We start from the raw sequence: 23,554 nt of genomic DNA on the forward strand, positions 1-23,554 counted from the left end.
GGACCATGGCTACATGCAGCATATAAACCTGGGATCGAGGGGGAAACGCTCTAAAGGGCATCACTGGGACAACTGGCAAAAGTCAAGTCAGGACTATGTCCTGGTTGAGAACATCATCAATGTTAGATTGCCCTAAATTTGATCAGTTTACTGAGGCTAAGAGCAGGCTCCTGTTTTGCAAAGACAGGGAGGAGGGAGGGAGGGAGGGAGAGAGACAGACACAGAGAGAGAGAGAGAGAACACAAATGTGGTAAACATGTTAACTATTATTAGTGACTGTAGATGTGTATTAGTGTTTGTTTTATCCTGGCATTTTTCTCTTGATTTGAAAATTTTCAAGGTAAAGAGTTAAAGAAGTAATAAGGTAAAGATGTGTTTCTTGCCCTTTTTAATTTTTTTAATGTTTATTTTTGAGAGAGGGAGAGCATGAGCACGGGAGGCGCAGAGAGAGAGGGAGGCAGAGGATCCAAAGCAGCCTCTGTGCTAACAGCAGAGAGCCCGAAACAGGGCTCGAACCCACGAACTATGAGATCATGATCTGAGCGGAAGTCGATGCTTAACCGGCTGAGCCAGCCAGGCACTCCACTTGCACTTTTTAAAAATTCTTACATTCTTTTTTAAAATTTTTTAACATTTATTCATTTTTGAGAGAGAAAAAGAGAGAGACAAAGCATGAGTGGGGGAGGGGCGGGGGAGAGAGGGAGACACAGAATCCGAAGCAGGCTCCAGGCTCTGAGCTGTCGGCACAGAGCTGTCAGCTGGGCTCGAACTCGTGGACCATGAGATCATGACCTGAGCCGAAGTTGGACGCTTAACCGACTGAGCCACCCAGGTGCCCTAGTGCTTTCTTAAAATACACCTGCAGGAAGCACACTGCGACTGTCAGATTATCGGAGGTGAACTGTACAACTGCTAAATCCTGCTTTCAAGGACCTGACTCTGACGGACTATATTCCCATGAGCAGAAGTGAATGTGTATTTTCCCTCCTATATAAAGTTACTCGCTATAACTACATTTTAACTTTCAGGAAAGTAATTTTGAAGCACTGACATTCTGAATTCTTTTAAATAATTAGAGAAAACATTGCTAATTGGAATGAATCCAGTAAAAAGAAAAACAGCACGCTTTACCTATATTTAGTAAATTCAGGGCAAAAATGTCCATAATTTCACAAACTGTAGACAATGCAATAGTCTGCCCTAATTTGAGTGGAATATTTTTGTGCCTCAGTTTGGTGGAGGACTATGGTAACAGATTTGTCTCAATATTTTGTTTTTAATGCTTCACAATCAGTACCATTTCTTCAGAACAGGAACCATTGGGGCCTCAGGCAACACAGAGGTTATTATCTCTTACCATTCTTAGGCCTTTAGCTGGTATGTCTTCCTAAAATTTCATCTACTTATTGTCCAACAGCTTCTTGGCTATTGGTTTTTGCTTTAACATGTATGCTAGGAGAAGAGAGTAGTATCTTGCTACTGTGTTTTCTTTGTCCTACCTCCTCTCCTGTTTCAAGGTGAAGGGAATGTTTGTAAACAGTTAATGACCTCACTTACTTCAATCCCTGCACACTACCAAAAGATTTCTCAGCCATCAGGAGTCTGTTTCCTTAATGAATATTTGATATTCATCAGTGAGATGATGGGAGTCCTTCTGTAGCTATGTCAGTCTCTAATGATGCACATAATCTGATTATCATAAATGGATTAGTGTGAAGGACATCAGGCCAGTGTTTGGACCTTGCTAAGGGCTAATTAGCAATTTCATCAACCAGCGGGTACCTACTGTGCCCCACCCTGGGCTCAACAGGGGAAACAGTTCTGAGACCCCAGGAAGGCAAGTTGTATGAAAGGTCTTGTTAAGGAAAATAAAATGTAATTTTATTATTCTGAGCTCTAGGAAGACTAGCCTGAGAGAGAGCTCTGAAAACTTGGTGGAATTTGCCCAGACACTATTCGGAGCATGATGAAGGTTATAGGTGAATATTTGTTCTGCTGATGATGTAGCTGATGTAAAACAGGTTAACTAATGATGGCTGAGTACGAAACGGAAAAATTCTCACTCACTGTTTCCCCTGACATTTGCACAGGTTTTTACCATGTTCGAACTGAACTGCTATGCATAATTTCATTTCTCCCTCAGATGACCCAGGAGCAGACAAGGCAGAAACCTATAATCTTGTGTCATACACGGGCCACTGAGGCTGAAGGGATGTGATCATATGGCTGACAGGAGACATGTAAGGAGGTGCCAGCGTGCAGACAAAAACACAAGTCTTCCATCTGACTCTGGTAACCCGCGCTTACACCTGTGCTTCTATCTGTCAATATGCCCACAAATCACCGCAGATTCTAATGCAGTAGGTCTGGAACATTCTACTTTTCTAATGAGCTCCTGGGTGATGCCGATTACACTTTCAGTAGCAACACTTTGCCACTTTTTTTTTAATTCACTCAAACAACAACTCCTCAAAAACTAACTAAAAAACTATCTGAATCCTCTGATGTACTACCTAGAATGTAAAGTTTTCTTTTTTAACGATGCATGTAAAATGCAGAATTGGCCACTCAAAAGTCCCTGTTAAAAGCAGTAGCTACTACTTCAAGAGAAATCTGGAGCAGCTAAAAGGCACTTGCCCTAATTAAATCCAGAGGTGGATTATTCATAATAAGTCTGCCTAACAGCCATTTTAAAATTATCTGGAATCTAATTTTTTGTCACATTTCCCCAGGCCCTGGAAATGGGAAATGAGAATACTAACTAGGTGGGAGTGAGAACACGGTCTGCTTCTCAGAGGCAGCAATCAAGGGCGCCCACAAGATGGCGCGCCAGGGTCGTCTGGCTACCTCACCACCGCCTTCGTACTGCGACCTGGCCGGCCTGGCTCTGGGGGAGCAGGGCCCTCCCTGCAGGGAGAAGCTGCCTGCTGTCGGTTATCTCATGCCCTGGATCAGGGAACCCTGCGGCACCCAGGAGGACCTGAGGCAGTCACCGCAGCTATCACAGCAACAGCTCATGTAGGTTGGTTTTTGTTTCCCAATTTTTGAAGCAGAGATGAAGAGACGGAAAATCAGAAAACAGAAACGACCCTGCTTCCACAGGTGGAGAGCCCAGAAAATACGAGACTTTTACATTTCAGTCTACACTCGCGGTGGGGGAAAGGCAGAGCAAAGAACAGCAGGCTGGGTGATGGACAGAAGAAGGAAACATTAACCCCAGAAACCCGGGGGTCCGGGGTGGGGGGAGGGGGCAGCCCCTCTGAGTCTGAGGAGTGGTTCTAGGCCTGGAAATGTAGCTCCCGAGAACCCCTGAAAAGAGGTGATAGCTCAAGCAGAGTATCAAGAAATACAGCAAATGCTTAGGGACAAAAGGTTACCAACAAATGATGTCAATCCTCCTCAAGTGGTTAAGCTGTTGGGAGATGAGGGTATTTTACCAATATTTCACTGACTCCGCTCAAACACATTCACCAATGACTAGGAAGTCAGCATTTCCCTTTGGTTACTGAGCAATTCCTCAGGTCATTATCATAACTAAGACTTTGTGAGAGTGTGCCACACGCTAGATGACATTTTAATCACTTTGTGATCCAATTTAACCCTTGATAGCTACACAGTTACAATCATTACTATTCCCATTTTACATACAAGGAAGTCAAGGTACAGAGAAGCTAAGTTATTTTGCCCAAAGTCACACCAGTAGCAAGTGGCAGACTCAGGACTCGACCCTAGGCAGTGTTAGCTGAAACCTGAGTTTTTAACTGCACACCACAGACTGTCCAAAAACACATGGCTATCAGTGAATTAGTGCTGGTGGCTTGGACTGAAAAGACACATCCAACAGGTGGTTGCCCTACCGAGTCTGGAACTATTTCCCACCTATACTAGCAACCATTTGAGATAGAGATCTTGAAACTCAGGTTTGTATTAATAAGACTGGATCATATAACAGAAAAATAATTCAAGACACAATAAATCAGATTCTCCAGCACGCTGAAACAAAATCCCCTGCTCACAGCTTAGGTATGTTGGCAATTACATTCATTCTTTCAGGAGACCAGGGTAATAATTACTAATACACAATGCATGGCCATGGGAACCCTAGGACATCAAGAAAATCTGATTCAATAAACACAGTTTGACAATAAAGAGAATTATGAGAGTAATTTTCTTACTATAATCAGTACAGTGTATTCCTAACAGTGGCCAGAGTTTTTAAAAGGAAAGTGGCAATGCTGCAGAATGGAGTAAAACCCCACAAAAAATTTTAAAACCTGGGGAAATGGGCTCATAAAGAAGGGGCTTAGGATGTGTTAGGCTCAAAAATAAAAGCTGCGATTTGACAATGATTTTCAAGAAAATGAAAAGCATGCTGTTTCTGTCTTCTTTTACTAGAGAAGATGAAGAATTTAATTTACATTGTAGTGTACATTTAGGTTAGATCTGGGCCATCTGGTCAACTGGGAAACTGAGGCAAAGATGCTGAGTGAACTTCCCAAGATCTATGCAAATCAACTTTGATAGGCTGAGGATACGCTTTTCTGGATTCCTCATTTTAACGAACTAGAGATAACAAGCCTCTAAACCAGTGTGGTTTTCAGTTCTTTTAAGGGGAGTGGGAACTTTATTCAGAATTTAAATATTGAAACGTGATCCCAGGGGAGATTGTGCTGGCTAAAAGCTGGCACAGGAGACCCTGCACAGTACCTGTTTGGCCTCATCTACCTGACACCACCCTTGGTCTGCCTGCCTTCTTGCTACCTCTGGGCAACAACCTTGACTGTGAATCACAGTTTTGCACTGGAAAAGTGAAAGGCAGGGTTTTCCAGCATTTCCCATCAACTAACTACAAAAATATTTTAAAAGCCTCTTTGTTTGCCATACAAAAGGAATAAACTACTCAAAAACACACAAGGAAGAGCATTAAGTTTGGAATAAAATCCTCCAAAGCAATGCCGTAGTAATTCCAAACTTTCCAATACCTGTTCAACACTTACTCATAAGGTTTTAGAATCTCCAAGGAGGAACAGAATATATAGGAATGTGTAACTGACCATCATGTAGGAGCTTATGCACCAGGAAAAGGTGGTTAAACCCAGATAGTAAGTAAGCCCCAAATTTGGTAGGCCCAGGTGCTCCTGGTGGGGGCCCAAATGTTTGTTGAATGAGTGGACAAAAGTTCTAGGGAAGATACTTGACTCTGAGACATGTGGTAATATGTTACCTAATTCTTCTTAAACTGGCGTTTGGGGAAATTATTTTAGCAGATGTGAGGTGGGAGGCTACTAGAGGAAGGCACAGTGCAAAATGTGGAAGATTTGTCGGGACAAAAATAACTGGGAAGAGGCAAATGGCAATGAATGACACAGACTGAGTGAGAAGGAGGAAATCATGCAGAAAATAATTTATTTGGCCATTTTCTAACAAATGATTCCTCATCTGAATAACTTGCTAAAATGCAGCCTCTAGACCTGAACAGCTGTGCTCATAAGAATTTTAAATACTGCCCACAACCTTGAAATCACGTAACTCTCAGGCTTCTAGCTTTACCTCTCCAAAGACAATCAGTCAGTTTAAAAAGCATTTATCAGAAGAAAGAGAATTTTTCCAGATGCTATGTTTTCCCCTGGTTTCTAGATAGGTGGTTAATTGATAGACCGTACCTTCCAAGACAATGACAAAGATTAGAGGTGAAAAAAAAAGTTTGGAAAGGCCTGCTTTTAATCTTGATTTTTAAACTTCCATTGTTAATTAATGCCACATGCCAACAAAATTATCATTGACTTTAAGTCAAGAATAAGTCTTAGTAGAGAGTGGTCTGTAAGTTATACTTTGTTCGCTGTGCCCTCTGACCCATAAGAGGGGAAAAGACCGATAAAGAAAGCTGGTAGGCAAGCTGTACCTCATCCCTTTCCCCATAGAGAAGACAGACCCAGAGTCAGGAATGTAGCAGAAGCAGAGCCTTTGACATCCAGCCAGGAAGAAACTACGCAAAAAGATCAGGAGATACAGGTGGTTGGCATCTGGGAGCAGACTGGGCAGAAGAGGAAGCACAAAGGGCAACATGGAGGCAACACCTTCAGGCCTGAACAAACCAGTTGATGCCCTACTTCCACACTGGCTCCTCGGAGTCCTGGGGGATAGAGTCCTAAAATGATGAAGGGGCGCTGGTCCAGAAAAGGAAACAAGAGCTCAGTCCTGTGTGCCACGGTCTCCCGAAATGCCTCCTAGGACCACGAGTGATTCTATCCATGTAGAATGCAAACTGGGAGGGCAGTAAGAAGCTGTCGATGTACGTAAAGTCCCAGACAGTGTTCCTCCGTGTTTTCTGCCCATGAAACCCATCCACGGAAGGTTAAAGAATCCCACTGGATTTACAGAGAAAGCTAAATTTCTGTCTTGGCAACTAATGGGAACAGAAAATAGGTTCCATTTAAGACAGTGGTTTCTTTTTTTTTAACTGATTATTTATTTTTGACAGAGACAGAGCATGAGCGGGGGAAGGGCAGAGAGAGAGGGAGACAAAGAATACCAAGCAGGCTCCAGGCTCTGAGCTGTCAGCACAGAGCCCGACCCAGGCCTCGAACCCACGGACCACAAGATCATGACCTGAGCCAAGTAAAGTCAGATGCTTAACCAACTGAGCCAACCAGATGCCCCTAAGACAGTGGTTTATTAACCTCTTAATTCTATTTCACACAGACTTAAATAAATCCTGTTGTTAATTTCTCACCAAGTTTTCTTTTCTTTTCTGTTTTTAAGACAAGTATAGTAGAAAGCTTAAGGAGAGTTTAAAGGATAACAACAGGGATGTATAAAAGATAAAAAAAAAACTTTGGTAAGTAGTTGAAGGAAGTAGGATTTTGCTTGGTTGTTTGCCTGGATCACAGAAAGAGAGTCAGAAAATGAAAATCTATCTTCAGGTCTTAAAAAAAAAGAAGAAAAGAAAAAAGAAAAACCATAGTTATCAGATCATAGTTTCTTACATGTTATATTTTCTAGGGCACTCTGACAAATAATTCATTTGTGCATAAGAACCCTTTAAAGATCATTTTGTCAGTTTTATGAATGAGGAAGACAGCAAGCTGGCATGGGAATCTAGACGAGAATTCAGGTTTCCAGGTTTCTCTCCTCACCTGAGTCCTTCCTGACCCAGCAACTAAAGTGAAATGTGATGCCAAGGCAGTTTGTTGTGAGGGAGAAGGACACATTTTGATAAAACAATACGGGCAGGATTGGAAACTACAGTGATGAAAATAAGTACCAGCCTACGTGCCTGGAAAACAGGAGGAGCCAAAGGGAACTTAAGTGGCTGGCCTAATTAGAGCATTCTCTCTTTCACTTTGGCTGCCTTCATGGGAAATATGAGTTTGTGAACAAATACTGGTTTGTACCTGGTGGACGTTTGGGATTTCTTAGCTTGGATATGCAGAGGTCAAAGGGCAGTGGTGTGGATAACTAGACACAAAGGAGCACAAATTAGTAAAGATGAGACTAACATAAAAAAGTGTGTGATCCATTGATTATCTTCCCATTTAGTGGCTTTATAAAGCTATTTGCAAGGTTGAAGCAGGAGACAACGAATTTGTCATTTAAACAAACAGTTCAGGGTGTCTGGGTGCCTCAGTCGGTTAAGCGTCCGACTTTGGCTCAGGTCATGATCTCACAGTTTGTGGGTTCGAGCCCCATGTCAGGCTCTGTGCTGACAGATCAGAGCCTGGAGCCTGCTTTGGATTCTGTGTCTCCCTCCCTCTCTCTCTGCCCCTCTCTCACTCACACTCTGTCTCTCTCTCTCTCAAAAATAAAGATTAAAAAAAAATTTAAACAGAAATAGTTCATAGCTCCCAGCTTCTCACATAGCAACTAAATTTTCTCTTTTTATTCCAGGCACCCCCATCAGCACCCACTGGCAGGAGACAGGCCGCAGGAGCCTCACTGTACTTTGGGGCTGCTGGGCAGGGGGGCAACATCTAATCCACAGTTAGGTGGGATGCCTGTGGTCTCCTGACCCTTAACCACAGATAGCACTAGTTCTAGTTTCAGCCACGGCCAGCACTGGGGAGGCTGGCACGGGAGCGTATAAATCACCATCTCCATGCAACAGGTGCTGTTTTGGTTGTCAGCACGGAGGCAGCCCTCTGCCCCATAAAACCATACAAATCCTTTACAGAATAGACTCTGGGACAAAAGTAACTTTTCCAAGGAATGATTTAGAAATAGAAAAAGGATGGTCAGTATTAGCATATGATATTCCCACTGTTTTGAGTCAGGAATGGCTATGTATGTTTTGCATTTCAAGCTGTCTGCACCCCAAAAGTTGGCCAGTGAGATCAGGGGCTAGAGGATGCGCTGGGCAGCCAGCAGCCTGGGTGTGCACGCTCACTCTGCCACCTGCTATCTGTGTCATCACAGGCAAATTATTTCATCTCCCTAGGCTTCAATTTCCCCATCTGTAAAGCTGGGATAATAACAATATCTACCTTGCCTCCCTTAAAAGGTTGAGGTGAAGGGTAAATGACTTACTATTTGAAAATAACTGCTTAGAGGAGAGCCTGACGCAATAGTAGGCAATACAGTATTTGTTAAATACTTAAAACATTGGGACTCGTGTCATTCAGAATTCACCCTCATAGAGGAAACAGTCTTCTCAGTCAGGGGTTATGTTTTCAAGTTGCCTATAAAAGACCATGCACCACCATAACTAAGCCTCAGACCTCAGGCTGGCTCAAAAATCATTTCTATGGAATGCAACGGCTTGTGTTGTCCTAGCTCAGCACCAGCGACACGTCTTCCCTGGGAGCGGACATTGGGAAATCTGATCAAGCTATGGTAAGGATCTAGGCAAGGGCTCTTGTAAAGTCCTGGGCATCTTCAGGAGCATGAGGACAGGAAGCACCCACGTAATGCAGAGGGTGGTGCAGCCCAGGAAGCATTCTTTCTCCAGCACAGAGCTTAGAGATCAGACATCTGTCCTCTGAAGATGGCCTTGTAAGTGGAAAAGAAGGTCCACAGCTCAAGAGGAGAGACTGAGCCTCAAGTGTGGAAGGGGAAGTCCCCGGTGGGACTGGCAGGAGCAGGAATGGACGACAGTGAGGAGCTGAGCCCGAGGGCAGGATGGGGCTGGAAGCAGGCTCAGTGCTATCAGCTGGGGTGACAGGAGCTGCCTATTTAGTAGCTGGCTCTTTCTTACACGTTTCATTCTCCCGCCCACATGGAAAGTCTGCACTATGCTCATCCTTGGCCCAACCTCAGTTTCAGATTTGGAATAAGGAGTAAATCTGAACTTAGTGCTCTAATTTGATGCTAGATTTAGTGTCTTACTAACCAATGCCAAAAAAATTAAAAATTTAAAAAGGGGCCCCTGTCATCTGTCAGAATAACTAACAGAAGAGACGAACTACATAAACTCTCATTTTAGGACACCCTGATCCCTGAGGTCTTTGAACACACGAAGTCCCTGCCATGCCAGCAGCAATCACTTTCCCACCTCAGTTGGTCCACAGGGCATGTTTCCACCAGACCACTGACCTGAAGCTGCAGGCTCGAAACCCAAAGGCAAGTATGCTCATTGGTACATTCCCTTACTGGGAAGGAGCCATCACCTTCTTTGAGATTTATAGCCCCAACACCGATGTTACACAAAGGTTTTGCTTTGTCTACGTAAACCCAATGGAGATGTGCCCCTCTTTGGCAGGCCTACTGCTGGGGCCAAGTGGGGATGACCCACAGGTTCCTGTTTTGGAGGAATGGGGCACTGCAGGAGAGAGGAAGGAATTAGAGAGCTGGGTCTGGCTTGCTGCTGTACTTCTGAGCGGTCCAGAACTGTGCAATTATACCATAGCCATTAGTCACGTGTTTCTATTTATATTAAATTAAATTAAATTATGGGGCGCCTGGGTGGCGCAGTCGGTTAAGCGTCCGACTTCAGCCAGGTCATGATCTCGCGGTCCGGGAGTTCGAGCCCCGCGTCAGGCTCTGGGCTGATGGCTCGGAGCCTGGAGCCTGTTTCCGATTCTGTGTCTCCCTCTCTCTCTGCCCCTCCCCCCGTTCATGCTCTGTCTCTCTCTGTCACAAAAATAAACGTTGAAAAAACAATTAAAAAAAATAAATAAATATTAAATTAAATTAAATGTTAAAACTGCAATTTTTCAGCCACCCTGGCTGCATTTCAAGGCTCAGTTAGCCTCATGTGGCTCGAAACTACTGTAGTTGGCACTACAGACACAGAATGTGTCCACCATTATAAGAAGGTCACCTGGGCAGCACCGATCAAACCTCTCTGTGACTTACTTGCTTCACTGGTCAAGTAGGGGTAACAACCTTTGCCTGGGTTTAGACCCTCCCAGGGCTCTGCCAGGAAGCAGCCATTTGTAATGTTCTGAGCATTCATATATAACAGATGCTCTAACAGGTATTACCTCACATGATCCTCACAATCACCAGAAGAAATAGGTGATACCATGCTCACTTAAGTGGAAGGAGAAATGGAGGCCTGGAGGAGCTGAATAGTTAGCTGGGCCACATAACTAATGAACGGTAGGGCAGGGATTTCAATCCAGATAACTTTGACCCTGAAACCCCTGCTCCTCACCATCCCCCCTGCTTCTCCAGCAGGCTTCTGAAGGCCCCTCTGCTCTGGCATCCATGTTCCATGGACACACCGGCCCCGGGCTCAGCTCCTCCTGGGATATTTGGAGGCATAAAAGTTTTCACCTCAGCTGCTATGAGTGACTACAAAGTGGAGGAGTGAGAGCTGCTAATTCTTGTCTTACAGCCCAAACTACATTTATTTGTTAAGTGTGTTCAGGAAGTGTTACAGAACATACATTTTAACAAAAGGATTCATAGTATCTGTGTATGTGAGTATTTTTACATGATAAAGTATATATAAAGCCTCTTATGGGGGGTGGGGAGGGTGGGGGGAAGCGAGTACATATGTAAAAAGTATCATACACATTGTTAAAAGTAAAAGAGGGGCCCCCGGGTGGCACAGTCGGTTAAGCATCCAACTCTTGACCTCAGCTCAGGTCTTGATCTCAGGGCTGTGAGTTCAAGCCCCGCACTGGGCTCCACGCTGGGCATGAAGCCTACTTAAAAAAAGGGGGGGGGGAATAAAAAGGAAAGGAGCAAACTGGGGGAAATCAGTGTAATTGGCAGATAAAAGGTTTTACCCTTAATACAGAAAAAAGTACCTAGTATCAAGAACAATACTAAAACTAACAGAAGATTTGGCAATGCCCAGGAAGAGGGGCATGGACTGGGAGGGGGCCCTCAGTGCTCAGAATGGTAGTGCTACAAGGTGTGTACAAAGGTAAAAAGTCACTGAGCCACACTCATAGGTTTAGTGCCCTTTATGTGGAGAATGTAATATCTCAATAAGTTGCTACAAAGCAAATAAACTGAAATATAAGCTGAAGAGTTCTTCATCATCAGCTAAATGTGCTCTCTTTGCCCCTCAAACAATGAATGTAAGAGGACTGAAACATAACAGCTGTGTCACTTTGATATACTCCGTGAAACTGCTCTCCAGAGGTGACTTACACTTCCTGTACCGTAAACAATGATGAAATCATCAAGCAGCAGTACTGCTTGTCACTGATCATATTAAACTGCTCTGTAGACCATCCTTCCCCACCCTGCGTGTAGTTTTGGGCAGGGACCAATGTCTTCGGGGACCTTTAGTTATAAGAACAACTCTTCAATCAAAAATGTCCAGTCCAATATATTAAAGTTGTGGTTTGGTCCAGAATAAGACATTTCCTTCCTGTCCTAATCTAGCCTGTCCTGAGCCTGGAAGCCTATTTAGGAGGCCTCCTGTACTTTCCCACTACCAGCTCTCCACTTCTTGCTTTCACTTCTGACCTCCAGGGAAAGGCACGCAGACTGACCTGCTGGGGCAGGGGGAGCCTGGCCCAGGCTCCCTCTGGATATGGCAGATGGACAGTGGCTAACTCTTCCTCTCATGGGGCACTTGGTGGGACTTTTGGAGACCTCTCCACTGGAGATTTAAGGCCAGCTCCCCTGACTCAGGTAATGTCTGGATCCTCCAACACTCACATTTACTCCGTGTCCAGCACACTCCAGGTCTCAATTCTTGTTAGTGAATGAATAAAGGAGGTGAGGAATCAGAAAGACAGTAGCTACGTTCCCTCCATAAACTCCTTTGGGAAGGAAATTTTTAGGTAAGTAAGCCATTTTATCTGATCTCACACTTTTATTTTTATTTTTTTTTTTCAACGTTTATTTATTTTTGGGACAGAGAGAGACAGAGCATGAACAGGGGAGGGGCAGAGAGAGGGAGACACAGAATCGGAAACAGCCATCAGCCCAGAGCCTGACACGGGGCTCGAACTCACGGACCGCGAGATCGTGACCTGGCTGAAGCCAGACGCTTAACCGACTGCGCCACCCAGGCGCCCCAGATCTCACACTTTTAAAATATTCCCTGTAAGTTAAGAAAATGAGTGACTGTTTCATTCTTGGCCACTTGTCACTCAGACGGTACCCAGAGTCTGATGGAGCAGGTTGTAACCTATGGATGTTGTTGCAGGTTCCTTTATTAATGCCATTCCGTGGTCTGTAAAATTCCTCAAACAACTGGACAGAGTATCTTTCCAGAATCAGTGGATCACTAAGACAGTTTAGGAAAACCAAAGTTGCTATACATTATACATACAAGGTCAGGCCTTTGACAGGAACTGGAGGGCCAGCCTAGAAGTCCTTCCCTCTCCTTCTGTGCACAGAAGACAAAGCAGTCACACAAGCATGTGGTTAAAAGCACTACAGCCCTGGAACCTGCAGATACCTTGGAATTGTGCAAATGACACGTTAAGGCCGCCTAGCAGGAGATGTTTGAGAAGCATGTGGATGCTTAATGAAAACACCTCTTTCTCTCAGATTTTCTCTCTTTTTTAAAAAAGTTTATTTATTTATTTTGAGAGAGAGACAGGGAGAAGGGAAGAAGCAGAAAGAGAGGGAAAGAGAGAATCCCAAGCAGGGTCTGCACCGTCAGCATGGAGCCTGATGTGGGGCTCAAACTCAAATTGTGAGATCATGACCTAAGCAGAAACCAAGAGCCAGATGCTCAACTGACTGAGCCACCCAGGTGCCTCCTTTCTCTCAGTTTTTCTCTCTGATTTCCCATCCCTTAGTCTCTGTCTTGACTGACTTTGAAAATTTTAAACACTCAAGAATACCTTCCTGGACAGAATGAACAACAGCAACATTAAAATGCAAACTCGATTTGACAACTATTCCTAGGCATCTCCCACGTGCCCAGAGCTGCAGAGCCCTGAGGAGGGAGATGCCAGGATGAACGAGACAGCCCTATCTGCAGGGAACTACAAGCTCCTTGGAGGGGGATGAAATGTCCATCTCCTGTCCTTAACTGGAAGGGATTTGGTCACACCCACCTACAGTGTACTTTATGTCTTTCATGCTTCTTCATTCAACGTCACCTTTAATCCTCACCAGATCCTTGGGGGAGGTAAGAGATGGATGGCTGTCCTCATTTTCAGAAGATAATATTGGGGTGCCTCAGTCGGTTAAGCAACGGACTCTTGGTTTCAGCTCAGGTCATGACTCATGGTTTCCTGAATTCAAGCCCTGCACTGGGCTCTGTGCTGGTGGCATAGAGCCTGGTTGGGATTCTCTCTCTCTCCCTCTCTCTGCCCCTCATCCATTCACACTGTCTCTGTCTCTCTCAAATAAACAATGTAAAACTTAAAAAGAAGAAGAAGAAGAAGAAGAAGAAGAAGAAGAAGAAGACGACACTAACACCCAGTGAGGCTGAGTGACCAATTCTGCCTCCACAGAAGATTCGGTGGCAGAGCTGGAAGAAGAATACACGTACCCCTGACCCTGTGCTGCTACTTCTGTTAACCCATAGATAAGGCATGTGGGAGAAATCCAGAGTGGCCCTCTGGCTTCACTTTCAACATGAAAGGCAGCAGGTGAATGAAAAAGCACAACAAAATGAGGAGAAAGTAGCACAGAATGTGTAACAGAGGAAAATTTTTAGAATCAGGAAAAAAAAAAAAAAGAAGCAATCTAGCCTTACTAAACACTTACGAAAGGAAAGGCTAAAAGATTCCAGAATGGCATTCTAGCACACATTGCAGGGAAGGAGTTGAAGGCAACTTTATTTCTCTGGAGAACCAACACTCATAATTCTGTGACTATTTCTCCTGAATTAAGTGCAGGGTAGTATCTGCTAATATTAGTCACTTTTGGTGAGAAATGGGAAACAAATACATGACATCTAATATTCTGTAGCAGACTCAATTCTCTAGATTATCCTCCATACCTCCTCTGAATTCAACTGACTCAGATTATGCTACCAAAGGTGAGAGGAGGTGGTGGGCACACAGTGTGGCCTCCAGGACCACCTGTCTTTCTCAAACTACCCTCTGTGAAGCCTGAATGAGCACCAGTCAGCCAAAATCAGTAAAGGGAGTAAGAGAAACCTGGACACTGAAGCCAAAAAAATAAAAAATAAAATAAAGCTCTAAAGCAATTAGATAAGCAGAGATGTTCCAGAAATGTCCTCAATGTCATGTGCTTACACAGAGAGAGTGATGGAAAACTCACTTGAATGAGGAAGGTACAGGATGTACACATGCTAAAGTTAGAGCAGGATAATTGGAAACCAACCACAGGTCCTTGAAACCCACTCACACATTCAGGGAAGGTAAGAAAAGAGAAATGAGTGGATGGGAAGAACTTCCTCTGGCACATCGGGGTCCACATGTTATACAATAATCATGTCAGGACAAAAGACTGAATACTTGAGCAATCTGTACCATCCACATATGCCCCCAGTGTAGAGGGACTACAAAGCTGGGATTCCCAGTGTGGCCCACCCTAAATGGAACTGATCACAAACGCTTTCCCACATACAAGCACATCTTAAGTAATAAATAGGCTGTGAAGTATCTGAACTCTCCAAACAACAGCTAACAGGGTGCTTTTTGGATTAGATAAAGGCCCCAGGACACAATCTGAATAAAGAGACCCTTGCTTTCACTTCAATCCATTTTCCATTCCAGTGACTTGGTGCTGTTCAATCTAATATTGTCTGTGTGTACATATGTATTTATGCAAATACAATGCAGCTCTCAAGCCAGATGATCACACCTTACTCCAAATCTCTTTATTACAAGCAAGGGATTCAATACACCCATCTCCCCCATCTGAGTTCTCTTCACCCAAAGTAAAGTAAGCCCAGCATACTGTAAACTGCTTTGTGGCTCTTTTCTAGCTACTATAAGAGTCCTCTGTGGATTGTGAGGGATTTCCATTTCAGGTCAGGAGAAAAAGAGGGCACTGGGGATTGACAGAAAGGAGGTGAGACTGAGAGGCAAGCAAGATTAGAGGTTTTGGAGAGATTTGCAGACAGGAGGGAGCTGAACCCAGGTAAACCTGGGCTTTCACTCACAGCAGGGAAGACAACCCAGCAGCATCTGCTAAGCCTTGTGTACCAAAGCTACTCTGCATCTCTGAAGCCACCACGGCCCACGGAATCAGAAGTCAGGACCCCAAGTCCAAAACCAGAGAGGAGTGAATGGAATGGATGTCAGACACAGGAGAAACCTCATTATCCTGTATCTGCAATGAGGCAAATGGGACGTACAAATAGCTCACTCAGATTATGAGGAAGAGACTGAACATTTCAATGGGCTAAGGGCAGTTCTCAGAATTTGAGTGATATGGGATCCATTTCTATTTATTTAAGATGTGTTGAGTAAAATTTTTACATGCTATATTGAATGTGCTACCTTCATTTTTATTTCAATTAACATTTAAGAATTGTCATGGGCTAACTGATGGTGAGGCCCAAATCCCACTTTTCCCAATTAGCGAATTCTCTCACCACAGGGATTCCAGGAGTCTGGCTCTCTCGTGACCCTATCTCACGGTCTGTCATTACCAAGGGCTATGTGGCAGACCCAGGACAGCCTCAGGGAATATATGAAGTGGGGGATCCTCTCTTCTCTTTTTCTTTATTCATTAGCATTTTATTCACATTTTATATGTTTAACGTGCTCCGATCTGAGCCACACAGGGCCCCCTTTTGTCTTTTCAAAATTCTCCTTGCAGGGCACTAGCCAAGCACGTGTCCAGCAAGGCCTCCCATTATTTGGCAGTGGGGAAGAAAAGCACAACGCGTGTTTCATGCTAATGAAGCAAAGGAGGCCCTTGCTTTATTTTGTGAAATTGCGAAATGGGTATCAATTCTACAAACGTGTAATGAAAACATACAAATAACAAGTAGGTGTCCTGTCAGCATGATGCAATTTAAAAACAGAATACTAGGAGTATTCTAGAGTATGTGGCACCAGAGTGATGCTTAACCTCCAGGGGTACCGGGTGCAGGCGGCACAGCTCAGCCTACGGTGAGGGCCCCATGAACGGCACTCCCTGGGTGGCACAGGACAGTGGCTCGAGTGCCCACAGGTGGGTGCTGTGGCCTGAAAAGATGAGGAAAGCGTAGAGCCCTGCTTCGCCTCCTGTGTCACGCCAGATCTGAGACAGTGTGCGTTTGGCAAATCTGCATGTGTTCGCTTTGATCTGTGTGTATATCCTCCTATTTCTTTCCTTTGGCTCTAATTCCAATGTTTCAGACCCTAACTCCAAAGACTCAGAAAGCAGTTTACATATGTAACAATTTAAAAAGTTGGTTTAGAAAAATCCTTGAAAGTAATGAATGATGCCATTAAATTACCTGCGCGTGCTTTGAGACCCAGTGACGGAGGACATTCAGTACTCGATTGGTGGCTGTTCTCCGAATAATAAACTCTTTGTCGCATGTTCTCTCAGTGTTGTTGAATCCTTAGGAGGAGAATAAACACACACATGTGGTTAAAGCCAATCCCCAGGAATCTGGGGAAGGTCACTTATTTGGGGACATTGGTTAGTGGAAACTCACAAATGGCACATCTTCGCAGACAGGTACAAGCAGCTTCAGACTGTTATGGATTCCACTTACTTACCTATTATAACTGCAGTTATGAGGCTACCACATCTTTACAGGTGCAATTAAATGAATAATGTGCACACACTTATTAAAGGCCACTGATTAAAACTAATGCTGATCTAATGACATTTCCACTTATGCCTGCCTTGTTCTAGAACATAAAGCCAAGGAAATTTTAACAAAGCATTTAAGAAAACTTTAACTTATACTTTTGCCCAGAAGTCATTATATAACCAATAACGTTTTCAGTATTTGTAGATGAATTAGCCCATACCTTAGCTCATAGATGATACAAATAGCTTATTATGCACCCATGTATTGAGAAGCACGACAGCATAGAGGTTAAGAACATGAACTTCACAGCCAGACTGGGAGTTCAAATCCCTGTTGTGTTACCCTGGTAAGTTACAGCACCTCTCTGGTGACCTGTTTCCTCATGTCCTGCATGGGCTAATAAGTGTACCCACACCACAGAGTTGTTCTGGAGATTAAGTTAGTTAATACATGTTAAACATTTAGAATGGCACCTGAAACAATAGTGGAAGGTCAATAAATATCAGCTGTTACTACAATCCAATGTTGGTTGAATGTCTTTGGTTCCCCTTTGTGCCAGCCTATGTCCCTGTCTTGGCCACCTTCTCACTATCAAGAAATCATTTAAATTTTTTCCGACTGACTCTATGTTTTAAAAGATTTTGCCTTCCAATCATAATTAACTGACATGTTTCCTTTAAAAATGGATGAAAGCCTTATAAAACTTCACTGGCAAACTTCTTGAAAGTTGTCTAACTTACTCATTCCATTTCCTCCTCTTCTACATTCTCTACATCCCCCTCCAAGCCTCTCACCCCATATGACCACCAAAACAGCTCCTGTTAAGGTCGCCAGTAACCTACACGTCTCTATATCCAAGGGATATCCATCATCTCTCCGTTGGAAGGCTCACCTGATGAACACCAATAAGCAAATCACTCAAGTATTTATATCCCCAGATCTCTTCTCTCATCTCTGGATCAATTTATCCAACTGCTTCTTGATATTTTTCCCTTAGATGTTTCAAAAACCTCAGACCCAGTAGGTATAAAAGAAAAAGCCATGGCCTTTCCAACAAACCTTGTCCTTATCTAGTGTTCCCTATTCCATTAAAGGAACATCAACAGCCATCCAGATGTATACACCAAAAACTCTGTAATCGTTCCTGGCCCATCTCTTTGTTTCTTCCTGGTAATTTTACCTGCTAAGTAAATCTCAAATCTTTCCACATCTTCTTTCCTACAAAGTCAAAATTGAAGTTCAGCACCAAGCAACTCTCAATCTGGTCTACTGACAATGGTCTACTGACAATGGTCTACTGACAACTGATCTCCTTTGTCATTCTTGCTTCCTCAAATCTGTTCTCTTGTCTAAAGTCAGAAAGATCTTTTCAAAGGCCAAATTAGATGGGTCACCCCCCTGTTTAAAGCATTTCCATGGCTCCTATGATAAGTAGAAAAAGTTAACATAGCCCACCAGGTTTTCTGTGATTTGACTCCTAGCTCCCTCTCAGCCTTTTCTGGAACCATATTTTCTCACTTTTCCCCCTCTTTCTCACCACCCTTCTTCTAGTCCTTCATCTTCACGTGCTTTGCACATACCGCTCTGGATCTGTCACAATTATTGCTCTCCTTTGTACTCAGTGAAAGCTACTCTTCTTTATTTCACTTCCCCAATTAAGCCTGTCCTGGCCTGAGCTGAACAAATCAACATTACACATCCCATGGCACCAAGCACGTTTACTTTCTGGCACTTGTTACAGTTGCAATTTTACATTTATTTATGAGTTTATCTGATCAATACTGGTGACTTCCACGAAGTCAGGGATCGGGTGTATTTTTGCTGAGCATGACGAGCACATATCTGGCGCATAGCCATGCTGTACACAATGTGTATTTGCTGAATAAATGAATGAAAGCCTGGATAGTGAGGACTTACTCAGTATTTATTGAATATGATTTGCATATAAAGAATAGTGAGTGAAAAACTAAATGAATAGTTCTCAGAGCTTACAAATGAGTTAGACTAAAAAAATCTATGAACTTCTCAAGGGCAGAGGCCCCTTTTCGATACTGCTCTTTGGATGTAGACAGGCATTTTCAACCCTACAGCAGACACTGTCAGAGGATGATGATGATGATGTGCTCTTGGCAGAAAAGATATATTTAAAAAAAATTGTTTGCTATTAAAAGCTTATAAATTCTGGGTAAAATATAACAAATATCTTTTTTTTTTTTTTAATTTTTTTTTCAACGTTTATTTATTTTTGGGACAGAGAGAGACAGAGCATGAACGGGGGAGGGTCAGAGAGAGAGGGAGACAGAGAATCGGAAACAGCCTCCAGGCTCTGAGCCATCAGCCCAGAGCCTGACGCGGGGCTCGAACTCACAGACCGCGAGATCGTGACCTGGCTGAAGTCGGACGCTTAACCGACTGCGCCACCCAGGCGCCCCAACAAATATCTTTTAAAATGCATAGCTGAGTTATTAATAAGGAATTTTCTAGAGTCAAACACACAGAGATCTAAAAAACCAAGATCAAGAACCAAGCCTCTGAACTGATGCTAGCTTCCCTAAGACGAAAGCAGTTTACCAATCTTGGTAACACAGGATTTGGACTGTAAATCCCATGTGGTTCAGGAGAAGCCTCAGGGCCTTCATGAAGTATGGGCGAGAGAATGGGAACTGAGACCCCACATGAAGCTGGAACTCCCCAAAGACCAGCCCCTCTGTGAACGAGTGGACTATGGGGAAAAGTGCTCCAAGTGCACAAGGAGACAGTTAAGAAACTTACCTGCCTCAGCCTGGATCTCAGTGGGGGTGTGGGAAAAAAAGCCTCCCTGAGAACTGATAGCCACAGGCCCACTTCACGGAGATATGAAGCTCAGATTCAGCCACCATTGGGTGGTCTGTCCCTCTAAATGAGAAATTAAAAAGTGGCCCAGGCTAGTGCTAATCCTGGGACCCTTAACAAAAGTATACACACAACTTTTCTGGAGGGACAGAAACTCAAGCTCAGCCTGTAATGGATCACCACTAACCAAATCCCTGAAGAAAAACTCACGGTCCAAAATTACAAAACACTCAAACCATCTACCACGAACAAGGATCAGTAGGCACATGGATGAGGAACTCCCACCCTACCCATCCACCACTACCAAGAATTCCAGGTACCAGAACTATTACACAGATCCAGTTTAAACATCCTAAAATTAAATTACAAAGACTAAAGATACACAAGTAGGAACTGAGGGGCACCTGGGTGGCTCAGCCATTTGAGCGACTGACTTCGGCTCAGGTCATGATCTCATAGTTCATGAGTTTGAGCCCCGCGTCGGGCTCTGTGTGGACAGCTCAAAGCCTGGAGCCTGCTTCAGATTCTGTGTCTCCCTCTCTCTCTGCCCCTCCCCCGCTCATTCTCTCTCTTTCCCTCTCTCTCTCTCTCAAAAATAAATAAATATTAAAAAAAAAAACAAAAGTAGGAACTGAAAACATGATAAAAGAATAAAAAATTTTAAAGTCAGAAAAAAAATTTTTAAGTCAGATTTTACAAGAACCACATAAAACTTAAAGTTAATAGAATTATTCTTTTAATTATTGTTGAAAAATAGATGAGTTGAAATTGAAAACTCAAAGGATAGAAAAACACTGATTAGACAGACCCCACTAAATAAGCAAAGAATAAATTGGAAAAAGATTTAAAAACAGGTCTCAGAAAATTATTCAAATGCAGTACAAAGAGTTAAAGAGAGAAAACAGAAAAGAGTTGTTAAAAGACATGGAGGAAAGAATTAGAAGTTCCAGCAAAAAATCAGAAGGATAATACAGGAAAAGAATTTTTCAGACTTGTTGGAAGACATGAATCCTCAGGTTCAGGAATTGCAATGAATCCCAAAGCAGGATAAATACGATGAAAACCACACCAGAAATAATGAAAAATGATGGACCTCTAAGACAAAGATAACTTTGAAGCAACTGCTGAGGATATATTTGTTATTTGTAAAGAAAAGTCAGATGAAAAGGATAGGAAATGGTATGGGGAATGAGGAAAGTTGATGAGAAGGCTCTAAGTAACTAAAACAGAGAATTCAACTGGAGTGAGAGCTGGGAAATCATAAGGCACTATCATGCTGGAGGATGAAAGTCAAAAGTTCTTTGAACACTGAAAAAGGGTGATGAGGCAGAGTCCCTCACCTGCATATATAGGTATAAGGATGGTCAATCAGTGAGATGAGAAAAGAATGGGTGAAACATAAGAGCAAGGGTGGGACACAAAGATAAAAATCAAGGTGAAATGTTAAGAAAGACAAGCCATTTTAACAGAGTTGCTACTACCTTAATGTATTTTGGAGAAAACGTCTATCCCTACTGGTCTCTTTGCGTCTGTGTCAGGTGTGGGTGGACAGGGTAGTCTATGTTGAAGACAGAGAAGAAAGGCAAGGAACATTCTTCTGCTCTCCAAGTTATTTAGTGTCATACACTAAAAGGCCACTTAAGGGATTTTCTTTATCAAATTTCCAATATTTCCATAAATTCAAATCTCAACCTCTATCATCAGTTAGGTTAGGATTTGATTATACTGCTTGGATGTTCTTCATAACTCCTTCTAATAACCATGTTATTTATCTTTTCTATGGAGATCACAGCTAGGTACGTTCTCATTGTCTCCACTGCTCAGAGCTCATTACCTGCTGCCACTTGCAGTACTCAACAGTCTCTTGGAAAGCAACCAGGTACTCCCGTATGCAATCTTCAACAATGCGTATTCAGTCGGTGCAGCTGGAACAATCCACAGCTAGTAGTAAAGATGACTAGGATGGAAGGACCAGCTGCAGGCAGGACCACCCTTCCAGGTGCTGCAGGAATTCTGAGAACCAGTGAGGGAGGGAAGGCTCCAAAGACACACATTCTACTACAGCCTTCACAGGGCAGGCCATTCCTAATATGGTACAGGATGGACAAGAAGTAAAGTCCGGGGCAAATTACTCAACCTGTTTGTGTCTCAGTTTCCTAACTTCTAAAATGAGCAGAAGAAACCACATAAGGAGTCGTTTTAAAAATTAAATAATTTGGGGCACCTGGGTGGCTCAAATGGTTAAGCATCCGACTCTTGGTTTTGTCTCAAGTCATGATCTCACAGCTGTGGGATGGAACCCCATGTCAGGCTCTGCACTGACAATGCAGAGCTTGCTTAGGAGTCTCAGTCTCTCTCTCCTTCTGCCCCTCCCCTGCTCTCTCTCAAAATAAATAAAAATAAACTTAAAAAATTAAATAATTGTGACACCAGCATGGCTCAGATTTTTTGAGCGACGGACTCTTGGTTTCAGCTCAGGTCATGCCCTCAGGGTTGTGGGATCAAGCCCTGCATCAGGCTCTGCATTGAGTGTAGAACCTGCTTAAGATTCTCTCTCAATTCTCTCTCTCTCTCTCTCTCTCTCTCTCTCTCCCCCTCCCCTTCTCTTCCCCAATCATGTACTCTCTCTCTAATTAAAAAAAATTAAATACTTCTTGTAAAACAGGGCACTCAGCGAAATAATATTTATTATAATTATGTTCTCACCTATAGCTGGCTTCATCCATCCATCCCCTTGATCCAGTGTCCCTCACAAAACACTTACTCTTTTAATCTTTTTTAAAAAATTTATATTCAAGTTACTTAACACACAGTGTAGCCTTGGCTTCAGGAGTAAACCCAGTGATTTATCTCTTACATATGACACCCATTGCTCATCCTGAAAAGTGCCCTCCTTAATGCCCATCACCCATTTTCCCCACCCTCCTCACCCCTCTACCTGCAGCAACCCTCAGTTTGTTCTCTGATTTTTAAGAATCTCTTATGGTTTGCCTCTCTTTCTGTTTTTATCTTATTTTTCCTTCCCTTCCCATATGTTCATCTGTTTAGTTTCTGAAATTCCACATGAGTGAAATCATATGGTATCTGTCTTTCTATGACTTATTTTGCTTAGCATAATACCCTCCACTTCCATCCACATTGTTGCAAATGGGAAAATTTCATTCATTTTCATACTGAGTAGTATTCCATTGTATATATATATGTACCACATCTTCTTACTCCATTCATCAGTTGATGGACATTTGGGCTCTTTCTTTTTTTTAATTTATTTTTTGCATTTATTGTATTTATTTAATATTATTCTGTATTTTTGTATTTATTTTGAGAGATACAGAAACAGCATGAGCAGGGGAGGGGCAGAGAGAGAGAATCCCAATCAGGCCTTCACACTGTCAGCACAGAGCCCAGGGCAGGGCTCAAACTCATGAAAACACAAGATCGTGACCTGAGCCAAAACCAAGAGTCAGAAGCTTAACCTACTGAGCTACCCAGGCACCCTTAGGCTCTTTCTATAATTTGGCTACTGTTGATAGCACTGGTATAAACACTGGGGTACATGTGCCCCTTCGAATCAGCATTTTGTATCCTCTGGTTAAGTGCAATTGCATTCCCACCAGCAGTGCAAAAGGGCTCCCCTTTCTCCACATCCTCGCCAACACCTGTTGTATCCTGAGTTGTTAATTTTAGCCATTC

General features: G+C 43.2%; 1 protein-coding gene across 5 annotated transcripts in view; it reads right to left on the bottom strand.

The window, feature by feature from the left end:
* Window positions 1-23,554, bottom strand: part of RASGRF2 (Ras protein specific guanine nucleotide releasing factor 2) — a 241,544-nt gene that overhangs the window by 27,640 nt on the left and 190,350 nt on the right. For all 5 annotated transcript variants that reach the window (XM_040449627.1, XM_040449618.1, XM_040449610.1 and 2 more), the window contains one exon: window positions 16,724-16,830. In XM_040449627.1, coding sequence (XP_040305561.1) covers window positions 16,724-16,830 — 107 coding nt within the window. The remainder of the gene's footprint in view (window positions 1-16,723; window positions 16,831-23,554) is intronic.

The sequence above is a fragment of the Herpailurus yagouaroundi genome, unplaced genomic scaffold (genome assembly GCF_014898765.1).
Source record: "Herpailurus yagouaroundi ecotype Mexico unplaced genomic scaffold, PumYag 29, whole genome shotgun sequence".
Classification (NCBI taxonomy): Eukaryota; Metazoa; Chordata; class Mammalia; order Carnivora; family Felidae; genus Herpailurus; species Herpailurus yagouaroundi.